General features: G+C 51.8%; 1 protein-coding gene across 2 annotated transcripts; it reads left to right on the top strand.

Annotated features, from left to right (window-relative positions):
- Positions 1–386: 386 nt before the first annotated feature.
- LOC310644231 (ras-related GTP-binding protein C) lies at positions 387–13,808 on the top strand. 2 transcript variants are annotated; one of them, XR_014493240.1, is made up of 8 exons: positions 387–677; positions 757–960; positions 1,184–1,383; positions 2,436–2,550; positions 2,976–3,118; positions 4,478–4,626; positions 7,232–7,619; positions 12,038–13,808. XR_014493240.1 is itself a non-coding variant. In XM_083369040.1 (7 exons), the coding sequence occupies exons 1-7, from the start codon at positions 405–407 to the stop codon at positions 7,378–7,380; spliced, it is 1,233 nt and encodes a 410-aa protein (XP_083225166.1). In that variant the 5' UTR covers positions 387–404; the 3' UTR covers positions 7,381–8,290. The 2 variants fall into 2 exon arrangements, 1 of the variants encoding a protein (XP_083225166.1); XM_083369040.1 differs by lacking the exon at positions 12,038–13,808 and having other exon boundaries at positions 7,232–8,290.
- The last annotated feature ends 1,438 nt before the right edge of the window (positions 13,809–15,246 follow it).

The following is a 15,246-nucleotide window of genomic DNA, read 5'->3' as shown; positions in this document are numbered from 1 at the left end:
CTTCAACTCCCAGAATTCCCCAGCCAGCATAGCTGGCTGGGGAATTCTGGGAGTTGAAGTCCACGCATCTTCAAGTTCCTAAGGTTGGAAAACGCTGCATTAGACTGAGCCAGACGGCGTCCTCCCTACAAGTCGCGGCTCACGAGGACACGAAGCCGGTTACGGACGGCCGCTTCCCGTCCCCAGCCCCGCGCCGGACTCTGGCGGGCGCCGACGGAGAAGCGTCCGGGGCGGGCTGGCTGCCGCTCGGCTGCCCTGCCACCGCCCGGCCGGAGGGGGCGCCCGCGTGGGCCCGGGCCCGGAAGCCGCAGGGCGGCAGGGAGGCGGGCCCGAGGGGGTCACGTGCCCTTCCCCGCCGCGGCGCCGTCCAATCGGCCGAGCGTCCGCCCGGGGCCGGTCTCGCCATGGCCGCCACGCCGTTCGGGGCGGCCGAGGAGCCGGCGCAGCTGCCGTCCGGCGCGTCCTTGCCCGCGGGCAGCCTGGGCGCGGCCGACGCCTTCCCCAAGGACTTCGGCTACGGCGCCGACGAGGACGAGCTGGCGGGCGAGGACGACGGGGCCGGGCTGGCGGGCGGCGGCGGCGGGATGGGCGTGGCGGGGCCCGGCGGGGACTCCTCCAAGCAGCCGCGCATCCTGCTGATGGGGCTGCGGCGCAGCGGGAAGTCCTCCATCCAGAAGGTGCGCGGCGGGCCGGGCTCGGGGAGGGGGGTCGGGGCTGCCCCTCCGCCGCCTGATGGGCGCGCGCCCTGTGCCGCAGGTGGTCTTCCACAAGATGTCCCCCAACGAGACGCTCTTCCTGGAGAGCACCACCCAGATCCACAAGGACGACGTCTCCGGCAGCTCCTTCGTCAACTTCCAGATCTGGGACTTCCCCGGCCAGATGGACTTCTTCGACCCCGCCTTCGACTACGAGACCATCTTCCGCGGCACCGGCGCCCTCATCTACGTCATCGACGCCCAGGTGGGGGAGGGGAGGGGAGGGGAGGGGAGGGTGGGGGGCTGCAGGCGGAGGGGCAGCCGAGCCCCCCCCGAAGCCCCCCCGGGCCCCTCCCGCTCTCTCCCGGGCTCCCCTCCCGGCTCCTTCCCCCCACCAGCCCCCGGGGGAGGGGGGACCCCGAAAGGCAGACCCCTGCCCAGACCCCCCCCCCGCAGCGCTTCAGGCCGCCCCTCCGTTTGCCTTGCAGGACGACTACATGGAGGCCTTAACCAGGCTGCACATCACCGTCTCCAAAGCTTACAAAATCAATCCGGAAATGAACTTTGAGGTTTTCATTCACAAAGTGGACGGCTTATCCGACGACCACAAGATCGAAACTCAGAGAGACGTCCATCAGAGAGCCAACGACGATCTGGCTGATGCTGGCTTAGAAAAGCTGCATCTTAGGCGAGTGGCGTTACCTGCTTCTGAATGGCGGTTACCAGGTGCAAGCTGGGCTGGGCTGGGGAGCAGCGGAAGCCTTGTGGGGGGGCAGGGCAGGCAGGCCTGGGGTTCTGCTCTGCTTCCAAGCCCCCCCTCCAGGCACCCCATGCTCCCCTTAATGACCTTTCATGATTCGGCACCAATTTTGGGGTGGGGAAGGGAGCAGCCAAAGCCCATAATATACCTCTTCTGAATCTGAAATGCTGTCACGGTTAGCAATTCTACTTTTACTGATCTGGTATTTTTCTGATTTTATTGTTTCCTTGAATTTCTGAAAACTGACATTTGTTTCTTCTTGAAACAAAGTTCTTCCCCCTCTCACACGTCAGTCCATTACTTGATTTGGTGTAGTATTTCTAAACAGATCATTTGACAGAATCCATTTATATTTCATTTCTAACTATCTCCTCTGAGCTAAACCCAAATCTCATCTTCCCCTGGATTCTGCCGTTCCCAAGGGGGAGAGGGAACAGGCATGGGACTTTATGGCTTTCACTTCCTCCCTTAAATGTAACCTTTGTTTATTCCGCTTGCCTGCTGTCCATCACAATATAATCAATTGCTTTCTCACTAGGCATTCCCTCTCATCTTACAGGAAACTAGAAAAGGGGGTGGGAAAGGGGGGAATGCAACCCTCTGGAATCTGGTTTGTTTCTCTGAATAAAGTTTGAGGAGGGTGGAAATGATCCTGCTGCAAACGGACTGTTATCTCTCTTTTCCCACGAGGGGCTTACCACTGGGAGTTTGGCTGATCCGGAACTGACCGAATGAATGGGGTTTGCTTGGGGACACTATAAAAATATCGATCTGTGAGGGGATTCCTCAGATCCTGTCTGTTATGCCTGCTATCTCCTATTTCTTAGTAAAAGTTCCTGCTTGGAAAATCTCATCTCCAAGAGTCCTACTTTCCTCAAATGTGGACTGAAGTGGGTTATGACATCATTTCTTTACATATTGACCAGTTTATTAATATGTGAAAGCACTCAGGTAACTAATTAGAGTTCTTTTCTTTTTAGCTTTTATTTGACCAGCATCTACGATCACTCAATCTTTGAGGCCTTCAGTAAGGTGGTGCAGAAGCTCATTCCACAGCTGCCCACTTTGGAAAACTTGCTGAATATCTTTATATCGGTAAGTAGCAGTTAATTACTCCACATGTTTGAAGGGCAAATCGTGTCGTGAAAGTTAACAAATGAGGGATTTCCGTTTAGGGGATGGTGAAACTGACACCAAGAGATCTTGGGAAGAACTTTTGCCTCCAAAGCAGAGGTGGGTTGGAGACTGCTTAATCGTGCTGAGCTTAAACAGATGATTTGGTTTATATTAGACATTTTAAACTAATAATCTTCGTACATTGAAGATTTGGATTGGATGCTAGTAAAATTATTAAAATATGTGGTCTGATCAATACTTGCTTTCTATTGAGTGGGTATTTTACCTCCTTAGTTCATACAATAAAATATTGCAAAATAAGTAAAAGGAAATAGATCTTGGGACAAATGTGGGTATTTGTGAGATGTAATCTTAACGTAAACCTGTCTTTTCATTTCCTGAAGAACTCGGGGATTGAGAAAGCTTTTCTTTTTGATGTTGTCAGCAAGATCTATATTGCAACAGACAGCTCCCCTGTTGACATGCAGTCCTACGAGCTATGTTGTGACATGATTGACGTTGTCATTGATGTTTCTTGCATATATGGGTAAGTAAATACTTGAGAAGTACGGAACAACCGTCTTGAAAGAAGCTAGTGACTTCTAACTGCTTAAGAAGATCTTTTGCTGTCCATGGATATTTTGAGAAATGCAAGATAATCTTAAAATTGTGAAGGTTTTAGTTTAAAAGGTGGGGAATGCTATGCCGCCTTGCTTATTGTTGGCATAATTTTGTCAACAAAATTTTATCCAGTATTCTGAGCAAGCGTCTTTATAAAGCCTGGTATGCCTCTCTTCACGATCATAGTTACAGGTATTTGTATCAAAATATGACTGCTGCCGAGAGTCACCTAATTCAGGGCTTTTCAACCAGTGGTACGGGTACCACCTGTGGTACATTGGCACCTGGCAGGTGGTACGCGACTATCCTAGAAAAGTGGTAGCGGGGGAGGGGAATGAGCTGAACCGGTGGCAGCACCGCACAAGCCTGAGCGAGAGATGGCTGGAGCTTCAGGGCTGTCAGGGATCAGTGGAAGCACCAGGATCAGTGCCAGGCTCCAGGTGGAGCTCAGCGCTGATCCTGACGCTTCTGCTAAGCCCAGAAGAATTGCCTATCAGCTGGAATGTTGCAGCATCTGCAGGGTCTTCTGATCTACATTCAGATGCTTGCCAACTGATTCATATTTATGACGGTAACAGTGTCCCAGGGTCATGTGAAGTGACCAAAACCTGCTGCAACCACCCAGCAGATGGGGCGGGGAATAAAAACCAAACACCCCCACCCCACCCCCACTGCCAATCCTCAAGAGAAATGCTCACAACAGTGAAAGCCTCGGACAGGAGAAAGAGCGCCGCTGGGTGGGCAGGCAGGTGTCTTGCTCGGCTCTGGCTTGGGGGGCACTTTTTCAGTGCCATTGTAATTTCAAACAGTCACTAAGCGAACTGTTGTAAGTCGAGGACTACCTGAACTCCATCACTTTTTCCTTTTTTTTTTTTTTTTGGTCATCAGGTTTTTGACACCTTCCTAGGCAACTGGTGGTACTCGGATGTTGCCATATCCTAAAAGTGGTACAATGGGTGAAAAGATTGAAAAGCCCTGACCTAATTGATGAGATGGGCAACATATAAATTTAATGAATAAATAAAAAAAATAGAGATCATCAGTATGGTGGTAAACTCACTTTATATATTAATATAAGGCTATTTAAATATATTTGTAGATCAGTCAAGCTAAAAAGCAGCTATAGATTTCTGAAGTCGTCGTAAATTGTAAAAGTTTTTAATTTGTTCTAAAGTCCTATGCAGTTGCCTAAATATAAATGAGACATCTGAGTTGCATCAAATTTAAGTGCTCAGTCGTAAGTCTCGGGTATTCTGAGCAGTCTTTCTCCTTCAACCTACTCCAGGTTAAAAGAAGATGGCAGCGGTAGCGCATATGACGAGGAATCTATGGCAATTATTAAACTCAACAACACAACTGTTTTATATTTAAAAGAAGTGACAAAATTTCTAGCCTTGGTGTGTATCCTTCGAGAGGAGAGCTTTGAACGCAAAGGTAAGAAAAGAGCTTCATTTTGTTCAATCAACCAATCAATCTTTATTACCGTCATGGATCGGCAGCACAAACAACAGCATTAAAAACAATCGTAATGTTATTTTTCCCAAAATAAAAAATAGGCTGTGTTTCAAACTCAGGGCAAAACAGTCTCATCTGAAATACTTAGTCTAAGCTGGCTGCGTCCTAGCGAGTGAAAGTTGGAATTCCTGAAGTGTTCCAGGTATCGGAGAGAGCAGCACTGGAAATGCTTCAGATGTTCAGCTCATTGGAAGCAGTGGCTGCTCGGAATGCTCCACAAAACGGTTGCCTGCCACTCCTTTTGGAGAAATGGTTTTAAAACTGCATTAAACATTGCCCTGGCAGTCAGTGAAATAATTGTTCTAGTATTGGAGAGAGAATAATTTCCTAACCTGAGCCATATAATAAATTACAAGAGAATAATTTTTGTAAGCCACCCAAAGTCATTTGAGAATGGGTGGCCATATAAATTTTCGGTTATCCCTCAAATTACGGTGTTCCCGGAAGGTTCGGGCAGCTCTGCTCTGAAGTCTACGGAGAGCTGCTTCCACGGGGCACGAGGCTGTGCTGCTGGCTGCAAGAGTCCTGTTGGTTTCCCTTCCGTCTTTCAGCAGACGCGCAGCTGAGGCAGTGAGCTATGTAGCTTTCTATGCCTTTTTTCAATGACAGCACTAGAATTGTTGCTTAACCGGCTGCAGGGTTTTGACAAAGCCAGAATGTCCCACTGCTTTGGAATCGTGGCTTTTCTACAAGACCATCGTCGACTTTCAGGGACGTATAGTTTGGCTCCCAGCCAGGCTACACCGTCCTGTATCGTACACTCGACCTTACGGCCTGGAAACCGTTGTCCTCCAGGGCAGCCCGGATGTCCCCGGCCACTTGGGCCTTTCGCTTGGCTTGTGCTCTGGTGGGGACTGGGGCCGCCAATGGGTGGGACAGGATCAGGTCTGGCTTTCCCTGTTGCATTGTGGCATTCCAGACAGTTCATCCGCCAAGAAATCTCTCTCCCCCCCCCCCCCGGGAGATATCTCAGGGTGAAATTGAGCTGGTTAAAATCCTGAGCCGAGCGGACCTGTTGGGGTGACAGCTTGCGTGGGTGGTCAGTCCAACCTCCAAAGGCGTTTTGCTCCCTTCTAAGAAACGACTCCAAGTGAGGAGTGCCCCGTGCCCTGCATGTGCCTCCTTTTCCCAGACTGCCCTCTGCGCTCTCTTTCAGTGCGCCTTTGGAAGTTATGTGCTGTCGTGGCCCTGGCTCCTTTTTCGGTAAGAGTTCTGCCCCTCTGCCACATCAGCAGCATCTGCCTGGATGGCAAAGGGGGTGTTCAGCGCCGGCTTTGCTGCGAAGAGGCGCTTGAGTTTTCCGAACCCCGCTTGGCATTCCGTTGTGCATTTCAGCGGTTGGCTGGGCTGGGGTTTCCCTTCCCTTTTAGTCTTCAGCAAATGGCTGACCGGGGGGGGGGCTGTCAGGGCAAGCGACAGGATGAGTTGGCGGAAAAAGTTTGCAAATCCCTTGCTTCCTGGTGTGGGGAGGAGCCCGGTCCAGTGCCACCCACACCTTTTTGGGGTCCATCTCTATCCCCTCGTGAGAAATGCGGAAGCCTAGATGGAGGAATTAGCATTTTGACACACAGTTGGGCTGCTCGGAGCCTTTTGAGCACAGCCTGGCCTGTTTTGCCTGTTCTGCCATAGTCTCGGTGCAGGTTAAGATGTCATCCAGGTAACCGGCACTCGCTCGCACAGGTGCTCAGGCAGCACTTTGTTTATCAGCTGCACAAAGACAGCAGTCCGCAAGGAGGACCCGGAAGTGGAAACATCCTAAGGGGCAATTGAAGGCTGTCTTCCACTCGTCGCCCTCTTTGATCCTCCCCCGGTAATGCCCTTCTCACAGGTCCAGTTTGGCAAAGAGTTTCCCTTTTGCCAAATGGGCAAGGTGTCCTTCATTAGGGCTGGCGGGTAGGCGTTTTCATGGCTGACAGCCTTTAAGCCCTGATAGTCGACCTCTAGACGAAGGGACCCATCCTGGTCTGGCAGCATGGATGAAGCTGCCCTTCGGGCTTTTGTCTATAAAAGCTTGCCGTTCCTCTAATTCCCTGGGGATCATCGAACACAGCTTAACTCTGGGTAGTTTGGCCCCCGGTGGGATTTCTGGGGAACGGCCGGTGGGCTGGGAGGGAGCCCTTTTCACTGGATTGCAGCGTGGCTGAGATCACCTTTTGCTTTCAGGCGTGTCACTTTTGGTAAGGAGAAATGCTGTGAGGGGCAAGAAAGGGCAGGGCTGCTTCCCTGCAAGAGGGCAGCTGGTGAGTGGGAAACCGTGTGGTTTTCCGTGGGAAGATGCAGAAGAATGAAGAAGGCATGCAACATGCTTAGAACTGGAAAGATTTTATGCTTTAAAAAAACGGGTTGTTTCCATCTTCTTAGAACTTCTGCAGTCCCCAATGATGCCTTTGGAGCTCAGAAAAGGGCCAATTGCATTCGCAATGTTTCAGTTTGCAAAGTTCCCGTATCACCCGCCTCTCGTTTTCTGAGATCTTCCCAACTGATGTCTCCTCTTCCCTCCCGCCCCCTCCCCCTTTCTTCGCAGGCTTGATAGACTACAACTTCCACTGCTTCCGCAAGGCCATCCACGAGGTCTTTGAGGTGGGCGTGTCCTCTCAGGGCTCCTGCGGCCATCAAGCCAGCATTCCCAGTCTGAAAGCCGGGGCTCATAATGGCACCCCGAAGGAGGACTGAGCCGGGACGAGCTGGCGCTTGCTTGCTCACCCTGCGCCTGGATCGGGCAGGAGCGGCAGCACGGAGGGAGGGAGGCTGCCCGACTCCAGCCCTTTGTTTCGAAGCCAGAGGAGTCTGCCTGGTGGACTTGTGCTCAGCGCTCGTACCAACACCCGGGGTGGCTGCGAGGAAGCCCAGATTGAGAGTGGCGGCTTTCGCTGTCATTTGGCAGGCGGGCAGGCAGTATCTCCTTCCTCCAGGTGGGAACTTCCTCGTTTGTCTCCGAATTCGGCAGCCGGTGATGTGCTCCAGGGGCTCTGAAACTCAGGCATATTGCATAATTTATTTGAGTACACGCTCAACACATTCCATATGACTTATCACATGGTTTTGTGGTAGTACCCGAAAAAAGTAATACATCCTGTGACCTCTCCTTAACCAGCCCATTGAATGAAAGCGCTTCTCTGCTTTTCACTTTGAAATGTCTTGGGCTCTTCTCAAGCCTTTGGTGGCTCAGGTCCTGCACGCATTGTGACCCTGTTTTGTGAAGCGTCTTTGGGCAGCACTGGCGCCCTCAGCTAGGAGAAGGAGAGGAAGATCATCCCCTAGAGCGGGACAGGAGAAAGCTTTGCCCTCCCCAGATAATTCCCTTTCACCCTGCCTGGCCAGGATGGCTGCCATTGATTCCATATTTCCTTCCGTGTCGCATAATCGCATAGAGGGTCCTTTTATTTAAAAAAAAAATAGGTTCGGCTTTGACAAGAACGGAAGTATGGGTTTTGGTTGCTGGAATTTGCAAACAATTTTACTCGTTGTTTAACAACATGTGAAACTTCCTTCCGTAGGAATACTTTCCATGTGATGAAACGTTTTCTGTGAATCTTCTGTAGATCTTCTGTGTTTCTGCATGTAAATGCCATTTTCTTAATGATGACAGCTCTTCCGGAGCCTCAGACTCCGTTCTTTACTCAAAATATCAATGGGAGTTTGTTAAAGACTTAAGAGATGCTTTAATAGTCTTCACAGGTGACTGTATTCCACCAGAGCAGGGGTCGGCAACCTAAAAAAGAAAAAGAGCCACTGGGAACCGGTTCCATCACAAATTAAAAAAAGAGGGAGCCGCGTGCGTGTGTCCATGCACGCGCATGCGCAAAAAGGTTTTTTGCGCATGCGCGGACGCACGCGGCTGCCATTTTTTAAAAAATGAGATGGAACCGGTTCCCGGTTGCCCGATGGCGACGGCCCGTCTGCAAAGCTGCCGCTTTCGGCAGCTTTGCAGACGGGCCGTGGCAGCTTCCGCAAAGAGCGGCGCCCCTGCCCATTCCGAGAGGTGCGCGCGCACCTCTCCGAACGACCGGAGGTGCGCGCGTACCTCCGCGCGAATGGGCAGCGGTGCCGCTCTTTCAGGAAGCCCGCCGCGGCCCGTCTGTGAAGCTGCCGAAAGCGGCAGCTTAGCAAACGGGCTGCGGCAGCTTCCGCAAAGAGCGGCGCCCCTGCCCATTCCGAGAGGTGCGCGCGCACCTCTCCGAACGACCGGAGGTGCGCGCGTACCTCCGCGCGAATGGGCAGCGGTGCCGCTCTTTCAGGAAGCCCGCCGCGGCCCGTCTGTGAAGCTGCCGAAAGCGGCAGCTTAGCAAACGGGCTGCGGCAGCTTCCGCAAAGAGCGGCGCCCCTGCCCATTCCGAGAGGTGCGCGCGCACCTCTCCGAACGACCGGAGTTGCGCGCGCACCTCCCCAAACCTTTGGGGAGGTGCGCGCGTACCTCCGTGCGAAGGGGCAGCGGCGCCGCTCTTTCAGGAAGCTGCCGAAAGCGAAGGGGCAGCGGCGCCGCTCTTTCAGGAAGCTGCCGAAAGCGGCAGCTTCCTGAAAGAGCGGCACCGCTGCCCGTTCGCGCGGAGGTACGCGCGCACCTCCCCAAAGGTTTGGGGAGGTGCGCGCGCACCTCCGGTCGTTCGGAGAGGTGCGCGCGCACCTCTCGGAATGGGCAGGGGCGCCGCTCTTTGCGGAAGCTGCCGCGGCCCGTCTGCTAAGGTGCCGCTTTCGGCAGCTTCACAGACGGGCCGCGGCGGGCTTCCTGAAAGAGCGGCACCGCTGCCCATTCGCGCGGAGGTACGCGCGCACCTCTCCAAAGGTTTGGGGAGGTGCGCGCGCACCTCCGCCCATTCGGGGTGGTGCGCGTGCACCTCTCCAAACGGGCGGTGCCACTCTCCATTTGGAGAGGTGCGCGCGCACCACTGCCCGTTGGAAGAGGTGCGCGCGCACCGGGCGGCTGGGAGCCGCAAGAGACGGCTCAAAGAGCCGCATGCGGCTCCGGAGCCGCAGGTTGCCGACCTGTGCACCAGAGGGTCATGTCTGGAGGGGATGAGATATTAATAAATATCCTTTATTTCCACCTCCTTTCGTGAAAACAGCATCTTTCAGACACCTAACCTAATCAGCTTAGAAAATTTCTTTTCTTTTGGATATTTTTCCCACTCTTCTTTACAAAACTCTTTTAATTTAGTATTATTATTGTTAGCTCTTGCATGCAACGCATAGCGTTTGTAGTGGCCCCAGGCATGGAATGCCCAATGATTTTAGGACTGGAATGGCTGAAGAAATGGAACCCCTGGGTAAATTGGAGGACGGCAGAACCTCTGCAGGGGGACCTATCCTTTTTTTGAGGAGGGCAGATTGTCCAAATCCATTTATATTCCATTCCTAAATCCCTATCTGTGCAAACTTCAATCTTACCCCCTTACTGGATCCACAAGGAGGGGGAGAGAAGATGTCAATTGGCCACCCCTATCCATTAGACGAAAGGTGGTTTATTCAGCCTGCCTTGGAGGCCATCATCAAAGACCAGGGAAAGAACCTTTGAACTGAGAAGAACAAAAGGAAGGGGGGGAAGCGGGTTTCTGGTTTGCATCTCCGACTGAATGTGAAGGGGAGGAAGATGCTGTAAATGCACAAAGTTTCTATTTTCCCATGAAGGATTTTGACACATGAAACATAACTGATTCGGTACTGACCAAATGGACTGAGGGGAGGGGTTTTATTCGGGGACACTTTAAAAGTATCAGTCTGGGAGAGTTTCTAGATCCTGTCTAGATTATCCACTGTCAACCATATTTTAGTAAAAGTTCTTGCTTGGACAATCCTGTCTCCAAGAGTTCTTCTTTCCTAAGAGATGAATTGGGGTGGGTCCTGACACCCTCATAAGACCCATCCCAAGACCCTCATCTGACGTGACCCTCCAATCTTAAGACATACTGACCGCCTGAAGCCCTAGGTGTTACTCAGCCTGGTAACAAAACTTTCCAAAACCAACCCACAAGTTCGGAGAACAAATCTCCCAACTACCCAGGATTGTATTAGCTTTTTTGCAAGATGCTGCACACTGCTGGCTTACAGTCAACTGATCGTCCACTAGGACTCCAAGGTCCCTCTCACTGTTTTTGAGACAAGTCGCCTAATCTGTACTTGTGATCTGAAGAAAGGAGGGAGGGAGGGAAGAAAAACCTGATCCTGTTCCAAGCTGGGAGGATGCTGTAAATAAAATGGAGGCTGACTGCTTAGGAAAGTAGGTTTCAGTTTATTGATGAGCAGAACCAGCAACAGCATGTAGTTCTGGGACAGTTGACAAAATGGAGATGCAACCAGGTGGGTTTTTATACATTCTTTGGGGCTTTGTGCTTGCGATGCCTGTTGCGAAGCGTCACTTGGACCTATGCTTGAGTGTGCTCTTTTGGTATTCTAGTCATTGTTGCCTGACTCTCATTGTGGCTTGGAGGTCATGCCCTGTCATTGGAGCTGCTTGGGGAATGGAGATTTTAGGAGTCTGTTGTTGGAAGTCAGCCCCCTCCCAGAAGGAAATATTAAAAAGGGCAGAAAATTTTATCTCCTCAAAGGATCTTAAAAAGGCAGAAAAGCATGCCCACGATTTCTGGAGTCAAGCTGTTACCCTGGTTAATTGTGCTCACTGTCAGGAACTTTCTCCTTAATTCCAGGTTGCTTCTCTGGTCAGTTTCCAACCATTCTTTCTCCTCCTTCCCTCTGGTGCTTTGGTGAATAGTTTGAACCACTTTCTTCTTTCTGGCAGCCTCTCAAAATAGTGGAATACTGCTATCATGTCGCCCCTCTTTCCTCTTTTCTTTAGACTAGCCAAATCCAAGTCCTGCAGCCGTCTGTATGTTTTAGTCTCCAGTCCTTGGATCATATTAGCTGCTCTTAAATCTTTTTCCAAACTCTCAACATCTTTTCTGTGATATGGTGACCAAAATTGGTTGCAGTATTTCAGGTGTGGTCTTACAAAGGTTTTCTAAAGCGGTACTAATACTTTGTGTGATCTTGATTCTATGCCTCTTTTTATACAACCCAGGATAGTATTAGCTTTTTTGGCTGTTGCTGCACACTGCTTGGCTCATAGTCAACTGATCGTCCACTAGGACTCCAAGGTCCCTCTCACACTTACTGTTTTTGAGACAGGTCTCACCTAATCTGTACTTGAACCTTTGATTTTTCCTGCCTAAATGTAAAACTTTGCTTTTCTCCACATTAAAATTCATTTTGTTGTATCAGGGCCCTTTGTTCAAGTTTGTCAACAACTTTTTGAATCCTGAGCTTGTCTGTTGCAAGTCTTTGTTCATTCTGAGCCTTTGCTTTCCTGACTTGTCTTTGCATGTTCTGGCTGTCTTAGTAAAATGAAAAGTCTGGGCTGCATCTTAACGTCATAAAAAGGAAGATAACGAAGACTGCAGAGGAAACAGAGGTCAGAGTGCAGATGACTTTGGGACCAGCAAAACGGTAAAGGAATTCATCTTCCCGGGCTCTAAAATCAACCTGAGTGGTGACTCCAGTCCTGACAGCGAAAGGCGAGTCTCACGTGGAAGAACTGCAACATCCAGCTTGAATAACATCTGGAAGAATAAAGACATCGGCCTAATGCAAAGTAGTAAATGCATTACCTTTCCCAGTTGCTACTTAGAGCTGGGAAAGTTGGACTCTGAAAAAGGCAGATGGGAGAAGGGTGGACTGAACTGCAATGCCGGAGGTGACTTTTAGGCATCGAAGGGACTGAAAAGGTAACACAGAAGTCCTAGACCGAAATTCTCTAAAAACATCACTTGAAGCCAAGATCATCAAACAGAGGCTGCCCTACTTTGTGTCGTGAGAGCTGACTGATGTGAAAAGTCAATCATGCGGACAGAGAGTGGCCAAATGAAGTGGCCGCTCTAGTATTTCTGGCTGGACATTGTTAAAAACACACGGGGCTGACCAGGGCAGGTCTGACGAACGCAGGGTGAGACAAAGGGGTAGGCAGCGTGCTGATCTAGAGAGTGGACCAGGGTCGGACATGAGAGAATTGTTGACAACTCTGATGAATCTTAGGATGCCAAACACCAGATGATAGTTGGGTGAAGAACACAGTGACAAGCAGTTCCAATGTCGAAGCCAGGAATGGGACTTTGAGGTGTCCTTGTCGTAACACCAGCTGCCTGCAATTAGTGCAGGTTCGAGTCCCACCAGGCTCAAGGTTGACTCAGCCTTCCATCCTTCCGAGGTAGGTAAAATGAGGACCCAGATTGTTGGGGGCAATTAAGCTGACTTTGTAATAATGCTGCTTGGGGGTGTGTGTGAAAGCCCTAATAAGCAGGCATATACATAGAATGAAGGCTACTGCTAAGCTTGTAAGCCGCCCTGAGTCTTCGGAGAAGGGCGGGATATAAATGGAATTAAAATAAAAATAAAATAAAAAACATTTTGAGATTATAGCGAAAACTTCAAGGGGATGCTGGGTTTCACAGGAATCCTCTCTCACCTGGCCTGAAAGGTCATGGGAAACATCTGCTAACTAGGTTTCCTGGAACTGGGCAGCCTTGGAGGGGGTGGACACGGACCCTCAGAGAGGGGCCGTCTTGCAAATCTTCAGCCTCACGTGCGAGAGAGATCCCAAAGGAGCACCGAGTCGCCCGTCCCCGAGAGACGCAGCACCATTCCCAAGCCGTCTCCACTTGGCATTCAGGCCGGAGGCTGGGAAAGAGGATCCCTGCTCCGTCTGGAGGGCTTGAGGGGATTATTGAGCCTTGGTGGAGCAGTGGGCTAACGCCTCCTTAAGTAACACCAGCTGCCTGCCATTAGTGCAGGTTCGCGTCCCACCAGGCTCAAGGTTGACTCAGCCTTCCATCCTTCCCAGGTAGGTAAAATGAGGAGCCAGATTGTTGGGGGCAATTAAGCTGACTTTGTAATAATGCCGCTTGGGGTGTGTGTGTGAAAGCCCTAATAAGCAGGCATATACATAGAATGAAGGCTACTGCTAAGCTTGTAAGCCGCCCTGAGTCTTTGGAGAAGGGTGGGATATAAATGGAATTAAAATAAAAAAATAAAAAAAAAATAAATAAATGTGAAGTGACCAAAACCTGCTGCAACCACCCAGCAGAGAGGAGGGAATAAAAACCAACCCCCACCCCACCCCCGCTGCCAATCCTCAACAGAAACGCTCACAACTATCAAAGCCTCGGACAGGAGGAAGAGCGCCGCCGGGCGGGCGGGCGGGCGGGCAGGTGTCTTGCGTGACAAGGCGAGCGGGGAGAAGGGAGGCGCCGGGCAAAGGGCAGCGGCGCGTCTTTGGGGAGCCGGCGGGCGGTGGCGAGGGGGTCTCCGGCCAAGGGCCGCGGGCTTTCGGGGGGAGCGGCTGGGAGAGTTTGGGGCTCTTGCGCTTGTCCAGTTCCTGGGCGAGAAGAAGACGCGCGAGGGAGGAGCGCCCAAGCGGCAGCGTCGGGGAAGGAGTTGGCGAAGCGCCCGAGGAAGGCGGCAGAGGCGCTGCAACGGGCGGGCGGCGAGGTGAAGAGGCGGGAAAAGAGCGCTTCTCCCGCAGCGGCTTCGACGGCTCGGCTGGCAGCGCGGCTGGAAGGTCTCCGGTGCTAAGCGGGGAATGCTTAGGGCAGGGGTCTTCAAACTTGGCCCTTTGATGACTTGTGGACTTCAACTCCCAGAATTCCTCAGCCAGCTGGCTGAGGAATTCTGGGAGTTGAAGTCCACAAGTCATAAAAGGGCCAAGTTTGAAGACCCCTGGCTTAGGGTCATCATCTGGGATGGGCGACCAGAGCGCAGCTGGCCAACAGCGTTTTTTCTCTCCGTTACACCCCAACGAGAAAGGGCCTCCGCTTTAGGCGCCCCCACCCTTCTCCAAATGGCAGCTCTTCCACCCTCCCTTCGCTTTGCCAACGCTTCCCCAGTTTGCACCCTAGGAAGCTCCAGGGACTCTCCCTCCCCCCACCCCCCACGCTGCCTCGCCCTTCCCACGGTTGGCCTTCCTTCTGCCCCTTAGCCAACCTTTTCTGCCAGGATCCCTGCCAGATACTCTGCTCCTATTTGGAGTAGTTATTCTTCTATCAGGCTAGGTGGCTGGGTGTAGCTCTAGTACGTGAGCTCTGTAACGTCAGGACTGTGCTCCAGACGCCTTGTCACAGGTGATTTGGAAAGAACAGCGCAGGGAGGGAAAAGATGGGAGGGAGTGGGAGAAAGGGAGAGGTTGGGGAAGACACAAACACACACACACACACACAGAGGCAGAGAGAGAGAGAGAGAGAGAGACAGAGAGACAGAGACAGAGACAGAGACAGAGACAGAGACAGAGACAGAGAGAGATGGTGCCCACGGAGTCATTCTCCCCCTCACATCTTTGGGACTGGAGTCTTGCTCTATTCCATGTATAGGGGAAAAGACCCCTCTGTTTGGGGTGTCCTTATCGCCCAATAAGAGGATGCAAGAGGGATGCTGGGTTTCACAGAAATCCTCTTTCACCTGGCCTGAGAAGCGATGGGAAACGTCTCCTAACTAAGTCTCTGGGACCTGGAGGAACCCACCCTTTATGGTTTGGGGCGGGGGAAATGGGCATGGACCCTC

Source organism: Vipera ursinii, assembly GCF_947247035.1.
Source record: "Vipera ursinii genome assembly, chromosome: 9".
Taxonomy (NCBI): domain Eukaryota; kingdom Metazoa; phylum Chordata; class Lepidosauria; order Squamata; family Viperidae; genus Vipera; species Vipera ursinii.
Note: the sequence above shows the minus strand (reverse complement) of the source record. Positions and strands in the feature narration are given on the sequence as shown.